Here is a 19905-nt window from a genome sequence, read left to right as displayed (position 1 = left end):
CTCTGACAGCAGCCTCAGTTACACATAAGAATAATAGAAGCAACAACTATATACTTACATTTAAACATTGCTGGTTTAAATTTTATAATATATCTTAAGTTGCTGTTTTTGGCAAACTATGCAAAGACTTTGACCTATATTGCAATATATTTATTATACATCTACTAAAAGAGCAAGGAGGAGCATTGACATCTGTGTCAGTCAAGGGCCCGTCACCTGCAGGCCAATGCTTGACATGTGCAGACAAGATCACACCACACACTGCACCTTCCTCGATGACTGGTCAACCTCAGAGGAGCACTCAGACAATCTTCACGCTCAGAGCAGCAATCAGCCAATCGTCCTCCTCAGAGGAGCAATCAGCCAATCGTCCTCCTCAGAGCAGCAATCAGACAATCTTCACGCTCAGAGCAGCAATCAGCCAATCGTCCTCCTCAGAGCAGCAATCAGCCAATCGTCCTCCTCAGAGCAGCAATCAGCCAATCGTCATCCTCAGAGGAGCAATCAGCCAATCGTCATCCTCAGAGGAGCAATCAGCCAATCTTCTCTAGCTCCTAATTCTTCAAGTGTGGTTAAGTGAAGCAATCCACCACTTGTACACTGACCCACACTACATTTACCAGGAGCAGAAAGGCAGGAGCAGTGTGTCTTAAGAGACCAGTCACAGGCATGTAAGAGGCTTCCAGTTTGCACTCACCCTCTCCCCAAGGCTTGTATCTCCTTTTATGAACCACCCTAAGCTGAGTGTTCACAACTACTATGTAAAGAGTGGAAGGCTGATCACTGAAGGCCTATACCACACAGGGACAGAGAAATACATGAAATGATGAATTTAAGGTTGTCCCTGTGCCAAACAGGGGTCGTATTACAGTAGTGCCCCGGGGGTACAATGGGCGTTTGCATCTGCTCTGTGCGCCCCCTGGGCACCGACGCACAGAAGGGGCCACAGACGCTTGTGCATCCCCTTCTGTAATAACGATAGCACTGGCACACGCAAAGCGCGAGCACTATCATCAGAGGGCGTACCCTCATCTACATGGGGGCGTGGCCCAATGCAAATGAGGGACTCCCTTTGACTCGGCACCTGCGCCATATTACAGAGGCAGAAGCAAAGAAGCAGTCACAAGGCCCAGCTGAAAGGTGGCGCACTGGCAGTGCGCCCCCGATGGCAGACCTATGAAGGGGGGAAGGGGTCATGTGGAATCCCCCCTATCCCACCCCAGACATACCCTTGCAGCTGTGTGCCGTCACTCACTGCACCGGCCTGCAAGGGGATTTTTAATCCGAGATCGAGCGCCCTAGCCGTTTGGCCAACTCCTCTCCCGCCGGCACAGCTTCAAAGCAGCCGCTCCGTTTTTCATATCAAAGTGCTGCTCCCCAGGCAGCAAGAGATCACGGCTGCAATAGGGGCAGCGCATTCATCCTAATACGGTGCATTGACTACGTTTGCACGAGGTGTGCTTTTTAAAAGGTGCGCCCGGCGCAAACAAGGAAAATGCACCGTATGTATGATACGGCCCCATGAGGCAGGCAGCTCTCTTCCTCCTCCCTGCCCCGACCTCCTCTCGTCCATCCTGATCATGCTAGTGGTTATATCGTGGAGAGGTGTGGCTCACTGGTTAGAGGCGGCAGACCTGTAAGCGGAGAACGGCCCGGGACCAGGGTTCAATTCCCGACGCGGCAGGGTCTTGGACCAGGGTCAACGGACTCGATAATTCTCGCCTCAGTACCTACTCTAACCAGGGAACACACTCGGCAACTCTGGGCATTAAGCTTGCCTCATCTCTACAATGGCCCCCCACAGACGCCGGGGATGCCTGGTTTCACCTTGGAGATACCCAGAAAGGGACCATCTCACAGGGAAAACCAGGACGGGTTCCCCAGCGGTCTACAGCGCCAGGACACTCGGGTAGAGTAACAGTGCGCATTACAAGTATCCCACATTTAAATTTACATTTATATTCATTATGTTGTCACAAACAGTGTGATAAATTAACCCAGGCTGCCAACTCACCTCCTCTCTGCCCAGGGCGAATGGTTGCTGTCTGGCAGCACTACACTCCCTCATGCTGTTGGGAATTACCCAAATATCAAATCAGACTTTTTTACGTGTACCCAATTCTTTTGAACACAGTTACCACTAAGTGTGCCTGCAGTTAATGTTCACCTCATCAGGTCCGCAGCAGAAGACACCCGGGCCGTTTTGCACAAAGAGCCGGGGGTGCAACAGGAGTTTAGAAGTGCTTTGCTCGCCCCCGGGGCACTTTGATATTACAGACGTTTGTGCGGCCCCTTCAGTGATACTGAAAGCGCTGACGCACATACAGCACCGGCGCTTTCTCAAGAGGGCGTTCCCTCTTTGCATGGGGGCTTGGCCCCATGTATGGGGGAATCCCTTTGCCACCTCACCCGTGCGGTATTATAGACATGGAAGCAGAGGCAAAGACGCTGTCAGGAGGCGCACTGACCTAAAAAGGTGGGGCACTGACAATGCGCCCCTTGATAGAAGCTCTCAGGAGGGAAGAAAGGGGGTTTATGGACGCCTCCAGACATCCCCTTGCAGGAGGGTGCTGCCACTCACTGCACTCACCTGCAAGGGATCTCTAATTCCTGTAAAAGCGCCTGCACAGTGAAACACAGAGGGGCTGCTTCAAAGGCGCTCCGTATTTCACGTGAATGCACTGCCCCCTCCAGCTGCACCGGCTCCGCAGCGCCGGCTGGGATCGTCGCACTGCAGCTTTTGAAATGAGATAACAGAGGCTGTGGGTGGGAAACATCCTTTACAACGAAACTTTTACAACGCAGTGCTTTTACAACGCAGGTTTTACAACGAAAACCATTACAACGCATTGCGCTGGGGGGGGCGCTCTAGGATAGGGAATAGATTTAATTTACTATCCAACACCTTCCCTAGTGTCCACGGGGACTGGAGTTGGAATAGTAAATTAAACTATTCACTATCCAGCACCCCAAAGCGATATGCGTTGTAAAGGTTTGCGTTGTAAAAACTGCATTGTAACAGCATGCGTGGTAAAAGCATGCGTTGTAACGTCATACATCCGCTGTGGGTGCACCATGTGGGACCGGGGCGCCCTCTGAACATAAAAAACACTGTGACACAAGGCTGCAGATAGAGCGAAGTGAGACCCTCATAAGATATTCACTGCTCCAGAGAGGAGTGCCCCATAACGCCCTGTGAGGGCTTTATTTGTGCGGTTTGCTCCTTAGTGGTGCGTCAAGAGGGCAGGGGCGAGAAGTGTTGTGCAGGGCTGCAGGCGGCACAGCAGCCCCAAGAGACAAGTTTATAGAATGGGTCCAGTCTCTGTGGGCGTTGAATTAGTGAGGGCCAGGTTTTCATGCTTAAAAAGCATCCCCAGAGTTGGAGCTTTCATGCTCCAGCTTGGAAGTGCAGCGCCCTCTTGTGGCGGTTTCTACAGCTGCATTATGTGGCCCGTGTAGATTAAAAGAAAGACTAACTTATGCTTGTGATTGATTTATTGACAATAAATGTTGATCAACATTCCGCAATAAGTTGTTTGATCTTTTATTTGCAATTGCTTTTCAGCAAATAACCATCAATTGGAAGTGTTCTTCAAATATATCCTTCAAAGCATGGGGGTTCGCAGTCTATCGTCATAGCTTGGATGGAGTCTTTGTGGGCCCCTCAAACCCCCCAGTTAATAGAGGTGCATTTTGGCTCCCAATAACAAAACAATGTCTGTGAAAAGCTCTTACATGTTTCTTCTCTCATATCGGAAAGTTTAAACCGCCTTGAACGCATGCCGCCTCTTTTCTCACGCACTTCTACACTAGTTGCTTTGTCCTTCACTTACTTACATAACTTTTTTCTTTATTCCTGGTATTTCATCATACTAGTTTTTTTTTTGTTAATACTATTCCTACCTGGTCCTCTCTATTCTGTTCCCTTCCCCTTCGATTTCTTAAAAAAAAAAAATATTTTATGTCTCACGCTACACATTTATCGCTATATAAAAGTAAAAATAAGCTTTAATATATTATTTCTGTCATACAGCTTTACCTACGATGTATTTCTCTATACCCCAATAGTTTATTACTCTTGCATGCAGTTATAAGATGTACGATGATTCTTCTAATTCACCGATCTGTTTCAATGGTTAAATAAAGCTTTATGGGTCAACACGTGGGGCAAATGACGGGATAACAAGTGGGGCACATGATGGGACAACAAGTGGGGCAAATGACGGGACAACAAGTGGGGCAAATGATGGGACTACAAGTGGGGCACATGATGGAACAAGTGGGGCAAATGACGGGGCAACAAGTGGGGCAAATGACGGGACAACAAGTGGGGCAAATGGTGGGACAACAAGTGGGGCAAATGACGGGACAACAAGTGGGGCAAATGACGGGACAACAAGTGGGGCAAATGACGGGACAACAAGTGGGGCAAATGACGGGACAACAAGTGGGGCAAATGACGGGACAACAAGTGGGGCAAATGACGGGACAACAAGTGGGGCAACTGGAATGAGTATCGGGGGCGGGGGGGTCTGTGTATTTCCCCAACTGTAGAAATGGAAATACGGCAAAATAAGGCGCAAGCTTTTGAACTCAGTGACTGAAAAATGTACGTTGCTTGATATTATGAAGATACTCCACGAATGGCTGTACTGTTTCTTTCTTAATGTCTGTGACTTTTAAAGCTTGAAATCAATAAAAAAAATGTTTTTTTTTTAAGATAAAGCTTTTAAACAAAAAAAAAAACACAAAAAAGGCTACCATTAGGTTCAAGGTGGCTTGGGCTGATCTTGAGATAATGGCGGCCATTAGACTGAAATTCTTGGATTAGAGTTAGGTTAGTTTAGGGCCAGCATTAAGGGAGACGGGTGGTTTTAGGATGAGCATTGTGTGCAGGGAGGCGAGGGCTGGGACTTGGCATAATGTTAGTGCCAGACTCAACGTGGGCAATAGGCTTAGATGCAATCATTAGGCTTTGGTTTACTAAATTCTGCTTTTAAGAGCCACAGTACCAGGCAGTCTGCTCGACCGGTCCATGGTTCCAAGAATCAGAATCTCTTTTACATGCCATCGAGAGCTCCCTTACTTTTTTGGTCGCAGCCCGCTGGAATGTAATTCCCCTCAAACTGGGCCTCACTTCTAATATTATACATTTCAGAAAACTTGGCTGTTTAATCTCGAGAGGTTATTAGGTTAGCTGCAGGTGCATTGCCTTCTTGTGTGTGTTTTTATTTAGTAAGGGCTGATGTCTAGCGCCTGGATATCCCTTTGGGGATGAATGTGCGCTCTATAAATATTGGAAATAAGGAATACATTTATAAAATTAATTTTTTTAAATTTTATTCATTTCTGGATAACACTTCTTTGCTTTTTTGCTATAACCAGTGTAATCACATTTTTTATTTCTCTAAATTCTTGTATTTTGTGTTTGCCACAATGTAGGTATGATGACTAGAACTGCCAGCAACACTGTCTCCAGCCTCTGGGGAAAGGTCATGTTCACCATTTAAATAGTTTCAAAGAGCCTTTTATTCTGAAGCTTGTAGAAGACGAGATTCAGCGAGAGCCACTGATTTCCATCAAATGAAACTAAATCGAATACCTTCATCAACATTATAGGAGGCGTGTTCTCTTCCGTCTTCAACAACCCTTCCAGGAAGATTCAACCTGTAAAGACAAGACACAGTTGAGGGCGTAGAATACACAGGAAGATACACAGACATTCAGGACAAACAAGGCCTGCGAGGCCCATTTCGTCTACCGGTTTCCTTGACTTCTCTAGTATCTACTTAATCTCCAGCTGCAGCGACACCAGAATTACTCCGCTGTGTCCCCCCCATACCTTTTGAAATGTTTAACTAATACTCCTGCAAGAAGAGGGGTTCAGTAACTTACTGTGCATTCAGTCAGTAAGAACTTCCAGGTTTTGCTCCTTTGCCCCCCATACAAGTCCCCCCTCTGACTATAGGGCACTGCTCTGGAGCCACATACATCTCTGGTGTTTTTAGCACCGCACCCTAGGGGCATAGAACAAACCCAGAGATTGGAATCAGACTAGAAGTTCCCTCAGCCTGGAACCTGGTGGGTGTTGGAAGTATCTGCCTGGGTATGAATATGAAGCTGTACCCCAAAACCCATCCTACCAATTCTGCACTTCAGGAAATATTATTGCATTGCACCTCGATTGGTGGAATAGGTTATACTGGGCTCTCCCTCGGCGGGGACCCCAGCTCGACAGAATCTTCTATGTACCGCAGCCTGGAGACACATGGGGGAGTCGCCTACCACCAGCAAACTGGAAAAATGTCCCTAAAGCATTGGGGAGGCCAACAAGATCTGCAGATTGATCATGTGACTTGTTCCATACATGGGTGAGGAAATGGAGAGGTGGTGGGAATAGTTAAAATGTATAACTGTACTTGTTGCAAAAGGCAAAAAAAGATATTATGAAAAAAATTATTATTTCTTCAATTCTATTAAAAATGTGTAGGTCAGGCAACTGGTAACTTTTGTGCCCTTTGTGAAATCTGCATTAAACTTTCAAAACATTGGGGTTTGCCAACTACGAATGATTAGGCCAAGTTTGGTGAAAACTGGTCAAATTGACAAAAGGTATTTATGGGAGGCAGAAGAGTTGTGAAAAAACATTTTGATGGAATTTCCTATATCTGAATTCAGCAAATCCGGAAAACAAAAATCATGTATTGTTACAGATCACAAAACGGCATGCAGCCAGGGGTTGCTTTAGAAAACAACCTGGTTTGAATGGCAGGAATCTATGTAGTATTTTGGGGAAAATCCCCATTAAAACAAGCACTGGCAAAACCAGCAGGGTTTTCCATTGTAATGAGAGAGCAATGCTATTGGTTTTGCCAAAGCCCATTTGTAACACATTGTTTAAAAAAGTTTTTTTTTAAACTCTGGAGGAAATGCAATACATATCTTAAAATATCTAAACATTAACAGTGAAATCAAAATGTTCAGTCTTTATAATCAGCATAGCCTATTTTTCAAATTTCATGAAGGAACCTCAACAGAATTTAAAAGACCGGTTGCCGGAGATCCAGCTTAAAAGTAACGCAGAGTACTTAAAAAAGAACATAACAGCTGTCGGAGGAGGAGTGAGAATTTAAATTAAAATGTTTGTCTTTTTGCTTTCCAAAGACACCGAACTGGAACAAATGCTCCGGCCATTTGGTGCCTTCAGCAACCAACAGAGGGATTTATGGACCTCTCAACGTAGAGACTACCCCGGCACCCTAGGTAAAACTTCAGCCTCAGGTGGAGGTAGAGGGAGCGCAGCAGCCCACGCCTCCCCTCGCACCATAAGTGCTTCATTTTTATGCCAAAGCCTGTTCTTTCAGGCAACATGTTGAAGACAGGAGACAGAAGACCAGTAAAGTAGGATCTGTATTCAAACCTGGGGAAATATGCATGTTGTTTTGCTTTTGCAGATGATCTGGGAGAGATAGAAGCAAAAAAGAGAGCAAGGGGGCACGGATGCGAGTAAGGAAGAAGCATATGGGGAAAAGAGCAAGAAAACACATGTACTCCCTAGGAGTGCTCAAAGAAAAGGAAAAAATATTTCCCTTATGGAAGGAAACAAGTCATCCATCCAATCAAAAGGATGCTAAATAGGCTAAGACCCAAGGGAGGGACAGAAACAAGAAGAGGAATGAAAAACAGAGAATAAGAAGCGAGCAAATACGAGTTACAAGAATGCCAACCAAAGGTAAGCAACGAGGTGGCCCAACATTATGTGTAAATATCGGCACGTCAACAAAAGACAGCTCAAACAGGTCTGAAGGCTAGACCTAAAGAGGGTCAAAATGCACAATTTGCTGAATCAGTCACAGTTTAAAGCAGACTAAGTGATGTATAAAACCAACCGGAAAAGGTTTGTCTGACGCACCAGTGATCCTGTTCTTAACAACTGGCTGAGAAAGGAATGGTGGGCCCAAATATCCAATGCTCCGACAGCAGGGTGTGGCCAAACCTGGGCACCGATGCATGTGAATTTTGGTTTTAGCGAGCCTAGCTGGATGGATGGTCATGTACCTTCAACATATTCTGAGCCAATCTCAAATCCTCCAGAACACTGAAGAGTGGAAAGACGGAGGTCTTCTATGTCAAGATCCGTGGAACTATCGAGACTGGATCCGGCATATATCGACGTGAACTTACGCCCTGTTCATTTCGAAAACATGTGTGTGAAATTTCTCAGGACCAGGAATTGCTGTAGCGTTCCCTTGAGTCTGTAAGATAAATAAATAGAACTGCACAACTGCGTGAGTGGCAGATAATAAGTCATATTTCACTCCGCTTTTATCCATTATAAATTTTGCTCAAATTTTCTGGTTCCAGGGAGACTGGAACATCATCTCCTGCCTTGACAATGGCTTCTCTCGCCCCATAAAGGTGATCTTCCAAGCAGCTGCCGGACTGGTGTCCTACTGAAAGAAATGTGTTCATCTGGTTTCAGTCCCGAGAGAACTCCGTTAGCGACCCAGTCACTAAAGAATTAATTTCAAGATCGGATGCCTTGCCGCAAGGTCATCAATTTGCAGCTCTCTCACCATCCCTGGAGGAGAGAGAGGACGTGGGAGTAAAACAATTGTTCTCTGGAGCTACACCGGCTTCTGGAACCCCCTTCATCAAAATCTGGCTTACTCATCTTCAGTGAACTTCTAACAATCCACAGATTCCACCTTCACCTCAATCAACCTCTCCAACCACTGCCTTTCACAGCGGATCTCCGCTCTCATGCATAAGGCAGGCACACTCTTCACTCCATCCTCAGTCCAGGCGAGGTTCAGATCGACCTCGAATCCTCTTGCTTTTCCACGGACCGATCATTTAAGTGTTCCATTTCTTGTTCATACCAACTTCCCTTTGAAAGATGTCACGGCCTAGAGGGGCTGTAACAAACTGGCCCATCAAGGACCCAAAATGACTCCTATAAAAGGTATTCTCCTCCTTGCGAACTCTGTCAACTTCAGCCGTATCCGGCTCAGATAGATCTGCTGGCACCAAACTTTTTAATGAGTGGCTTTTTGTCATTGCCCGACCGAATCTTCACTCTTAGGCACAATGGATCGCACAGGGATACATTGAGAAACTCACTACAGCGATGCCGCACTATAAAGCTCTAGAACAGCCACAGAGATGGACTTAAAATCCATCAGGAAAGCCGCCTTACTCGGAGGAGCTCAGGCACTACAAAAGACTAATTAAACCGGCCTGATCAAGATGCTCGGCCTCCACTACCACTTCTGCTGAAACATCCCCTAAAGAAATGTTCTAAAATGTAAAAGAGCTATTCTCATCAGCTTCCATATCAATCCCTGCTTATGCCGATCTTTTCAAGTCCCTGGCTCTATATTTTGAGGATACGATACTCAACATAAACCAGACGCTTGATGCTATCACTGTGTAACTGGATGAGGTTAGACGCCTCCTGTAGCCTCCACATGCTCTAAACCTGTGCACTCCGAGTCTTGAAGCGTTTAGCAAACATTCTTCGTCAATAAGTCACTCCCCAATGACCCCCCCCCCCAATATTTGCTTGTGGTGGATGTCTTTGCTCTGGTGGTTCCATCTCAATGCTCACCACCCTCCTGGCACAGAGGGGATCCCGCTCCGCCAAGCCCTTGGTGGAAGAGCTGGGTAAGTGATGGCTGACTGCAAAATGTATGTATTTACTTATTTGTTTTCAGTGTGTGCAGTGTGCGTCCTTGGACCAAGGCTGGCCTTTAGCACCAGGCTGGGCCTCGCAAAGATCAGTCGTATGTAGAAGGATTCTAAGATGTCACACACCGAAGGGTGCGCAGCTTTCCAGAGGCGCAGAACTGGTTGGAAATCTGGGGGATAAGGTGTATATCGAAGAGTGAGGGGCTCAGAGAAGACCGCTGAGGATCTCCTCATACCAGGACCTTTGATAGAAAATGAAACAGAGTTCGAAAAAACAGACTGAGTTTGATATTCCAAGAAGGATGCGTACAATGTAAGAGGCGACTCATAAAAGCCTGCTCAGTGCAGCCGATGTCGAAGGATGGAATGGGACACCGTATCAAACGCATCCCTGAGGTCGAGCATCACTGTTGCTGGTTCTCCACGGCTTCCCTTATCCAGCAGCAAACAAATCTGTCATCCCAAATGGCTGCCCAAGAGAATCAAAAGAAAGGCATCTTTTCATCCTCACAGAGGAACATCACAGGAGAAATGTGGCCCTTTTGCTGATTGCTTGAGGTTTCCTAAATGAGGGATGCCGGGCACGTACATGTTGACAATCCGTCTGCGCTCCCTGTAGGTGCTAAGCCAGACGCGGGCCAGTGATGTCAGAAGGAATGCCCCTGAAGTGCAGGTTGGTGGATCTGAGGTCAACCTATTGACTGATGGGGAACAGAAAAAAATAAGAGTCTCTGCTGCCCCAGTTAGAGCAGACCTCACGGTCCCAGGCTAGAGGGTGACGAAACAAACAATGAGTTATGAAGTCTTGCAAAGAGGAGAAACAGCATAACAGTCACAGCAAGGGCTGGATAACTGGCAAGGTAGGTGCCCACAGCCATCACTTTTTTTAAAAAAACTATCACCTAAGCCAACAGTGGAGAAGAACATTCACCTGCAGCTGCAAAGGTGTAGCTACTTAGAACTTGCCAATTTCATGGTGGCCCCAGCAGCACGTCCCAGCAGACGTCATTTGACAGTTCTGCTTTGATCCACTCACTCTGTCAATAGTTCTAGGATCCAAGGCATGGAACAAACTCCCCTCACATCTCCGTGCTATGGAACGGGAATATGAGTTCAGAAAGGTATTAAAGACTTGGATCTTTAGTCTCCCTGACACGTGCGCACGAGCACTAGTATGAGGACCCTGGCCGTACTACTGAAAGCAGCCGGACCAGACTTTAGATCCCTCTGGTCTGTGTAGGGGCCAAGATGCTCCTCGGAGTGATAGTCACGCGGTATAAATACCAACTTACATTACATGTACTCAACTTCTTCTGCAGCCAACAGATGGGATTTGACGAAAGAAGAGTCCTCTGTCTTTGGGCACTCAGACTGCTTGTGCTTTAAGTATAGAGAGTGTATGACTTTCCCTTTAGCAGTTTGTAACCGCCCTCCTGCACAGCTACAAGTGCACCACCTAGGAGTAGGCAATGAAGGCTAAAACAGGCGTACATCTTTCAATAAAAACTGTCATCTGCCCCATCGTAGGTAAAAATACAGTGTCCAGCATTTCCTCGGAGGTTTGTGTAAGATCAAACTCTTAATAAACCCAGTCCATGTATTGGGATTCATGGAGTGAACAAACCTTGGCAATGTAGCTGTAAAGTAATAACCTGACAGCTTGTGTTGTATCTGTTAAAGGAGCAGATGCAGCAGAGAGGGGTCCTCGGAAGCCAATCCAGCGCAGGCGTCTGAGGAGGACGGGGTGTGAGACTGTGTCAAACGCTGCAGAGAGGTCCAGGAGGATGAGGGCTGTGTGTCTCCTCTGTGAAGGATCACACCAATGCTGTCTGTGGCGACAATGAGGGCTGTTTCTGTACTGTGCGTTAATCACGAATAAAATACTATAGTGAAATGTGAAAGTTTATAAATCTATTCAAGTGCAGGAAAACTAAATTAATGTGTTTATTTATTGAAAAATATATATCTGAAATGCATGAGGACTGTTTCTCAATGTTCTAGGTATTAATGTGGTGGATTAGTGTGACGTCTACACAAGTACTGAGTATTTCGTCAAATGTAAAACCGGCCAGGTATACGAAATGCTCCTTCCCACGCTCTTTCCAGGCCACACTGTGCCCCAGTTTGAGTACATTTTAGGGTCTGTTCATGGAAGGGTGGTGCTGTTCTGGTCTGCACTCAGAACAGGGTGAAAAGGAGCATGAAAGCTGCCTTATGGGACAGCAGATAGAATTATTCAGCATACAAATATAACAAGTACCCCTTACTCACACAATGCGAGACTTACCTCAGAAAGTAAGGTTTGGCGTAAAACTTGAAATCCTCTCCTTCGAAGTAGAGGTCGAGCTCCGAGACTCTTGCATACGGAACTTTAATGACGATGGTCAGGAAGTCTGGGTCTTGGTTCAGGTCAAAAGCTGGCGTGATCATGGTGGCAGGAGGCGGAGGGCAGGCAGTCCAGATGAAGAACACTGAAAAGAAAACATCCCATTTTAGGTCTGGCTGGAAGGAGTGTTAGCTTTAGGAACAAGGTTAGTGTGAGAAGAAGATTCACAAGAAACAAACTATATCAAAAGATAAAGAAGTACCGAAAGGCAACTTTTCACAGAACAGACCCCAGCACTGCTCCCTGCTGTGTCTGCCCACACAAAGAACACGATACAGGTTTACACAGCTCACTGCCACTCAAGGGCTTCTGTAAAATGTTTAGAGATGAGGAGGATAAGGGCAGGGCTTTAAGTGGGCCGGGTCTCACCGGGTCTGAGCACCGGCAGTTTTTTTAAAGGGGGCCTCGAAACGGGTCTCTATCGGGCTCTGTTTTGTGCCCTGGCACAGGCGGTCCAGCAGGGACAGCAGGCACATCATGTGCGCTGCTCACACTGCTCACTTCTCACTTGTGTAGAAGTTACAACATGACGTCATGCCAGGTGAGCGTTGTAGGGGAAGGGACATCCTTTAAAGAGTCATTTTCTCTTTGGATTTCCCTTCTCTTTTTTTTCAAACTCAGGAGCAGCAACATTGTCGTGATGTCACCAGGGCTTTAAGTGGAAGCTTTTTTCAATATTATATGCAAGTCACAGTTGCTGCTTATTTATCTTATGCAACTAACAACCATTAACAAAGCCAATAGGCCTGACTTGTTGTAGGTTTGATGTGACTTGTATCATAGATCTGGATACAATGACAAACAGCAAAATACAAGTCGGGTGGCACACTGTGCTAAACACAGATTTTTAGCTTTATGTGTTTTAAGCCACGCCCTTAATTACATTGACCACGCCCCTTTGAGAGATACCCCCCTCCAAGTTTTTTCATCCCACTTAAAGCCCTGGATAAGGGCAAAAGACAATGGAATTTTGAACTGAGAAAATAATAAACATGGTCTTTCATTTTTGTTTTAAATAACAGTTTACTACATGTGCTCGAACAGAGTCTGGTCCCCGGCTGTCCACAACATCTGGCTAATCTCCCAACCATGGTTCAAATGAATGGTCATCTGCATTTAGCAGGACGAGGGTGTCCACCAAAGGTCCAGGAGAGCCAGAATCCTGCTAGATTTTGAGGATCGCCATTGTGTAAATGAGCTCCATTTAGATTAATTGCTTATCAATATTGGATGTAGACATCCTGAAAACTGGAAAGGCCCTGGTCTTCCTGCACCCATGTTAGACGCTCCAGCTCGAGGACAATATTTAGCTTTGGCAGACGGCTCCATGTCCAGAGAATATACTGGGCCCGATTCACACACACAAAGAGAGGGACAGGCAGATATTCCCACCGCAGCCTGGGATGCTTTTATGCTTTCTTTTCTATTCACAAACATAACATATCCCTGGAGAGGTGCCCCAAGTGCAGCCTCCGGGGGTACTCCTGGGACGGTCATGTGACGTCTTCCAAGGGCTCCCATACCCTGTATGGAGTTCTCCATAGTGGAGAATTGCGCATTGAAGGAACGCTCTTCCCGGTGGAACAAACCCTTTCGCCACACCCCCTGAATCTGTGCTTGTTGTGTTCCTTCACTTCCAGGGCGAGATCTTCCTTATGCCCTGGGCTGGAATAAATCACCAATCTTTTCCAGAGTAGGAAGGGGTTGGAAAATAATTTGGGAATTCCAACAAAAACACACTTGTGGGTATTCCCAAATTTCCAAGGCACACCATGCCTTGGAACACCAATTCGCCTTTTGAGCGGGATTTGCTACTTTAGATTTTTTTCACACTTGTAGCGCAGAAATCCAGAGCATAAAATGCAATTATGCCTACCAGTAATCTGTTTTTGGGTTCTTGGAGGAGTACAAAAAGGTGAGTTATGTTATAAACTTGAGTTTAAGGCAGAATTTTATTACAGGACCGGAGACTTCGTATTAGGCTTTCTCTTTCATTTATTGCTACTCACAACAGCCAATGAAACTTAGTATTGTATAAACAAAAACTACATTTCCCATGATGCACATGTAACACATCACATCCTGTCAGACGTCATAAGAGCCACTCATGACCAGATATCCTCCTCTTTCTTTGCTGCTCACGCAGTTAACTGTATTCTCGAGTGTTAACGGCTTGATTGTGTTGATAATTGCACTTTATGACCGTATTTCGGCACGCACCGCTTTGATTTTTAAACGCAACTATCGCGCTCTATGCCGCTTAGCCTGCATTCTGTTTCGGGCGCATGGTTTGATTTATGGTGCTGCCGCATTGTTATCCTCGGTTATCGGCGCTAAGCCAGCGCCGTTACCGGCACGCTTACGCCTCCCCGCTGTCATCGGGGAAGGCGTTCTCCGTGCTCCGGTGCGGCCGCTTGCAGTCAGGCAAGTTTGATTCTCCCGCTTGCACAGGAACAAGCGCACAGTGATCGGACGCGTATCCGGCCTTCAATCTAAAGCCTGCGGGGCACGGACCTGTACCGCGCCGCCGACGGCGGGGATCCTTGATGTTTTTCATGCGCTGAGGCCCCCCTTGTAGGCCACTTGCGCAGGAGCTTTTTACTTTCACTTTTAGATAGTTTCAACGTGTGTCTAACAGGTTTAACAGGTCACTCAACTGGGTACTTATACCATCCCAGAGGTTCAAAAAGGGTTGGGGACAGATGGATGATGGCTGTTTTTGCTGGTCTGCAAAGGATTGGGAAGAGAGTTCCTCTGTTATCAAGAGCAAACAGCAGCTGCATGAGTGCGACACTCCAAGCTCTCAGGCAGCTCTAGGCCATTGCAAAACGCCTGAGCAATGCTCCTTTAACCCCCATTCGTTAAAAAGCATTGGCCTATGCAAGAGCTAATGGCTTTGCGAATGTGTTTTACCCATGCTGTACATCAGCGTGGCTGCGGTCCAGCATGGCTAAAGGTTAGTGATGTAGAGGAGAGTGTCATGGAGTGTCGAGGAGTGGCACAGTGTTCTGTATTGAAGTGGCATAGAATGTAGTCGCGTGGAGTAAAGTAGAGTGGACTGGTGTAGAGTGCATTGGCATAGAGAGTTGCAGACTAAAGTAGCATAGAGTGCAGCGGCATAGAATTCAGCGGTGTACAATGCAGCATCATAGAATACAGAGGTGTAGATCTGAGTGTTGCAGAGTAGAGTGCATGGTGCAGAACAGAGTGGTGTATAGTGGTGCTGAATATAGATTCAGAGTGCAGAAATATGCAGTAGAGTGGAGAACTGCAGAGCGAGTGGCGTACAGTTAAGTGATGCATAGTAGAGTGGCATAGAGTGCAGAGTAGAGTGGTTCAGTTTCATAGAGTGCAGTGTTGCAGATTATAGTGACAGTGCAGTGGCATACATTGCAGTAGCGTAGAGAGTACTGCAGAGTGAAGGAGCATAGAGTGGAGTGATGCAGTGCAGAGTGGCGTGAAGTGCAGTGAAAAAGAATGCAGGAGTACAAAGTAGAGTGGTGTAAATAGAGCACAGTGTTGCAGAGAAGTGCCACAGTGCAGTGGCGTAGAGTGCACTGGTAAAGAGGGTAACAGTGGAGTGGTGTGAGTTGAGTGCATTGGAGTAGAGTGTTGTAAAGTATAGTGGTGTAGCGTGCAGCAGCATAGAATTCCGCCGGGGATAACAGTGGAGTGGTGTAGAGTGCATTGGCACTAAGTGTTGCAGAGTAGAGTATAGTGGTGTAGAGTGCAGCGGGACAGACTGCAGCGTCGTAGATAAGAGTTGTGCATAGTAGAGTGCAGTGGTGCATAGTAGAGTGGCATAGAGTGCAGTGGTGTAGAACATAGTGGCATAGAGTGCAGTGGATAGAACGCAGTGGTGTAGAACATAGTGGCGTAGAGTGCCGTGGTGTAAAACATAGTCGCATAGAGTGCAGTGGTGTAGAACGCAGTGGTGTAGAGTGCAGTGTAGAGTGGAATTGACTGTAGTCGAATAGAGTGGTGCAGAATAAACTGGCATAGATTTTTTTTTGCAGAGTTTTATATAGCGCGAACTAGAACCAAACCGAATCAGTTATCAGAGCGCTTTACATAGCACCAGTTACGTTACATGAGGACACACTTTCATTTTAGGCACGGGGAGATTAAGTGATGTGCCCAGAATCACAGGGGGGGTTTTGGCGTCGTTACCGAGACTCGAACCCAGATCCCCAGGTCCGAGGTCGAGCGCCTTAGCCGTTAGGCCAACCCCTCTCCCCGATTGCAGCATAGAGTGGAGGAAAGTGCACTGGCATAGAGTATAATGACAGAGTGCATTGGCATAGAGTAGAGTGGTGCACATTAGAGAGGTGTAGAGCGAAGTTGCATAGAGTGCAGCGGAGTAGAGTAGAATGGAGTAGTGCAGAATAGAGTGCAGTGGAGTGGGGCAGAGTAGAGTGGAATTAAAAGGCTTAGATTTACAATGCCAATAGATTCAACTTGCGTACATGCGAGACCTATGGCATTACAAATGGTTGTTTTACTTTAACACTGAGCACGGTGCCTGCTTCAAGGTCACTGTGCTCAATTTCTTTTTTGTTTTTTACTTCAACACTGAGTGTGGTGTTCTTGAAGCTGGTGCCTATCTCCTTGTTAAAGTAAAGAAAGAAAAAAAGTGCGGTGCGGTGTCCTTCAAGCGTCGCCGTGCTCAGTTTTAAAGTTAGAAAAAAAAATAATAAACAGAGCGCGGTGTCCTTGAAGCGGGCACTGCGCTCACTATGAAAGTAAAAAATATATATATATTTTAACAGAGCGCGGTGCCCCAGAAGTGGACGCTGCGCTAAACATGAAAGTTTAATAAAAGTAAAATTTTAAATGATTGGGGTGTCCCTAAAGGGGGCACCGCGCTCATTATGCACATACCAGAAAAAGCTGCCGCCACTGTCCCCATCAGTCAAAGACGCAACTAGACCCAAATTTCGGGAGGAGGGGCTACTAAAGATTTCGGGGGTGGGGGGTGGCTGACTCTTCCAGCAATACGCAGAGTGGAGATGCAGGGGCTCTAAGAAGGGGTGAAAAACAACAAAGCCTTGTTAACACGTAAATGGTCTTTACCTGTGAAGGGTATGGGTGTGTGTTTGCCCGGGAAGCTGTCTCAGCCTGGCCTGAGACACATGGCGGGCGGGGGGGGGGGGGCGAGGGCTTAAGCCCTTGCAGCCCAATGGGCGATGCGCACCTGCCATCAGTGCCAATAACAAAAACAGTACTCACCCAGTAGATAAAGCAGGCTGTGTAACGAGCCAAGAAAAAGGTCCAGTCGTTATGGGCAGTAACAAATGGAGACAATGTGGTACCAAGGCTGGACTAACAAACCTATTTACGAATGAGAAGCCACCATTTAAGAAGGGCAATGACACAGAAGTAATGACAAATATGGGCGGAGAGTGGATGGGGCTGCTACTGCATACTCTAACACAGCATGCCTCTCAGTGCATGCGCACTGCTGCTAGGTTCGACCTAAAAAGGCCAGTTTACAGAAAGCAAGTTTGTGGAAGAATACGGTAACAAGGTGTGGGCAATGGAGGAACGAAATGGCACTGAACAGCCTAAAGCAAATAAAGCCGGCACATTGAAAGCCAGAAAATGTGAGTTACAAACCACAAAGCCAATGGTAAGGAAGGGGCGGAATGCATTCCTAGGCCAACTTTCTGAATGTCCCCAAGAAGTTGTTAGCAAACTAGACAGATGCGCTGTAAATGTATGTAAATGTATTGCGACTTATATAGCGCACGTATCACCCGAAGGCATCAAGGCGCTTGCCTTGGGAACCCGTCCTGGCTTTTTCCCTGTGAGATAACCCCTACTGGGTATCCCCAGGGTGAAAGCCAGGCATCCCGCAGCAGGTGGGCCACCGTAGTGGAGATTAAGCAACTATTGCCCAGAGTTGCAGCGTGGGACCCCATGATTAGAATAGGCACCGAGGCGAGAATTATCGAGTCCGTGGACATTTTGGGCTCAGGACCCTGCCGCGTCGGGAATTGAACCCTGGTCCAGGGCCCGACCTCTGCATCAGGGTCTGCCGCTCTAATCAGTGAGCCACACTCCTCCACTGCCTGGAAGGCTTTGACCTAAAAAGGTGCACTCCTTCTCCAGGGTGGCGCAAAAATCTGGGAGATGCAAGGGCCCCCCCCTCCCTGCTCCCCCTGCACCCTCCCTGCAACCTCCCTGCTCCCTCCCTGCACCCTCCCTGCTCTCCCCTGCACCCTCCATGCTCCCCCTGCACCCTCCCTGCTCCCCCCTGCACCCTCCCTGCTCTCCCCTGCACCCTCCCTGCTCTCCCCTGCACCCTCCCTGATCCCCTTTGCACCCTCCCTGCTCCCTCCTGTACACTCCCTGCTCCCCCTGCACCCTCCCTGCTCCCCCCTGCACCCTCCCTGCTCCCCCCTGCACCCTCCCTGCTCCCCCTGCACCCTCCCTGCTCTCCCCTGCACCCTCTCTGCTCCCCCTGCAACCTCCCTGCTCTCCCCTGCACCCTCCCTGCTCCCCCTGCACCCTCCCTGCTCCCTCCCTGCTCCCCCCTGCATCCACCTGTCCCTCCCTGCTCTCTCCTGCACCCTCCATGCTCTTCCCTGCACCCCCTTGCACCCTCCCTGCACCCCCTTGCACCCTCCCTGCTCTCCCCTGCATCCTCCCTGCTCCCCCTGCACCCTCCATTCTACCCCTGCACCCTCCCTGCTCCCCCTGCACCCTCCATCCTCCCCCTGCACCCTCCCTGCTCCCCCTTGCACCCTGCACCCTCCCTGCTCACCCCTGCATCCTCCCCCTGCACCTCCATCCTCCCCCTTGCACCCTGCACCCTCCCTGCTCACCCCTGCATCCTCCATCCTACCCCTGCACCTCCATCCTCCCCCTGCACCCTCCCTGCTCTCCCTGCACCCTCCATCCTCCCCCTGTACCCTCCCTGCTCCCCCTTGCACCCTGCACCCTCCCTGCTCCCCCTTGCACCCTCCATCCTCCCCCTGCACCCTCCATCCTCCCCCTGTACCCTCCCTGCTCCCCCTTGCACCCTGCACCCTCCCTGCTCCCCCTTGCACCCTCCATCCTCCCCCTGCACCCTCCCTGCACCCTCCCTGCTCCCCCTTGCACCCTGCACCCTCCCTGCTCACCCCTGCATCCTCCATCCTACCCCTGCACCTCCATCCTCCCCCTGCACCCTCCCTGCTCTCCCTGCACCCTCCATCCTCCCCCTGTACCCTCCCTGCTCCCCCTTGCACCCTGCACCCTCCCTGCTCCCCCTTGCACCCTCCATCCTCCCCCTGCACCCTCCATCCTCCCCCTGTACCCTCCCTGCTCCCCCTTGCACCCTGCACCCTCCCTGCTCCCCCTTGCACCCTCCATCCTCCCCCTGCACCCTCCCTGCACCCTCCATCCTCCATCTGCACCCTCCCTGCTCTTTCTCCCCTGTTCCCCCTGCTCCCCACTGCTCCTTCCCTGCTTCCCCCCTGCACAGTCCCTGCTCTCTCGCCCCTCCCGGGGTCGCTCACCTCCTCCTCCGGGTCTTGACCCCGCTCCCTCCACTGAGACTTCAGAGACTGTACAACTACTTCAAAACATGGAGGCGGGGCGAGCCAATGGGAAGCGGCCGCCCCCTGACTGACGGGGCAGGAGGCGGGGTTGCAAGCAGAGGCCAGGAGCCAATGGGAAGCTGCCGCCCCCTGACTGACGAGGCAGGAGGCGGGGTTACAAGCAGAGACTGGGAGCCAATGGAAAGCTGCCGCCCCCTGAATGACGGCTCAAGAGGCGGGGTTACAAGCAGAGGCCGGGAGATTTAGACAGTCTTTCCGTGCCTGTAACGGCCTACAGAGCACGCA

General features: G+C 48.6%; 1 protein-coding gene across 2 annotated transcripts in view; it reads right to left on the bottom strand.

The window, feature by feature from the left end:
* The window catches only part of SHQ1 (SHQ1, H/ACA ribonucleoprotein assembly factor), a 195057-nt gene extending 175371 nt beyond the window's left edge, over positions 1-19686 (bottom strand). For both annotated transcript variants that reach the window (XR_013601159.1, XM_078661878.1), the window contains exons 1-3: positions 19579-19686; positions 11978-12161; positions 5603-5667 (exon numbers count right to left, since the gene is read on the bottom strand). Coding sequence is in view for 1 of the 2 variants with exons in the window: in XM_078661878.1 (XP_078518004.1) it covers positions 5603-5667; positions 11978-12120 (208 nt within the window). In the remaining variant the exon portion in view is untranslated. The remainder of the gene's footprint in view (positions 1-5602; positions 5668-11977; positions 12162-19578) is intronic.
* Between the last annotated feature and the right edge of the window lie 219 nt (positions 19687-19905).

This window comes from Lissotriton helveticus, chromosome 9 (genome assembly GCF_964261635.1).
Source record: "Lissotriton helveticus chromosome 9, aLisHel1.1, whole genome shotgun sequence".
Classification (NCBI taxonomy): Eukaryota; Metazoa; Chordata; class Amphibia; order Caudata; family Salamandridae; genus Lissotriton; species Lissotriton helveticus.
The sequence above is the reverse complement of the archived record's forward strand: the minus strand, read 5'-3'. Positions and strand labels throughout refer to the sequence as shown.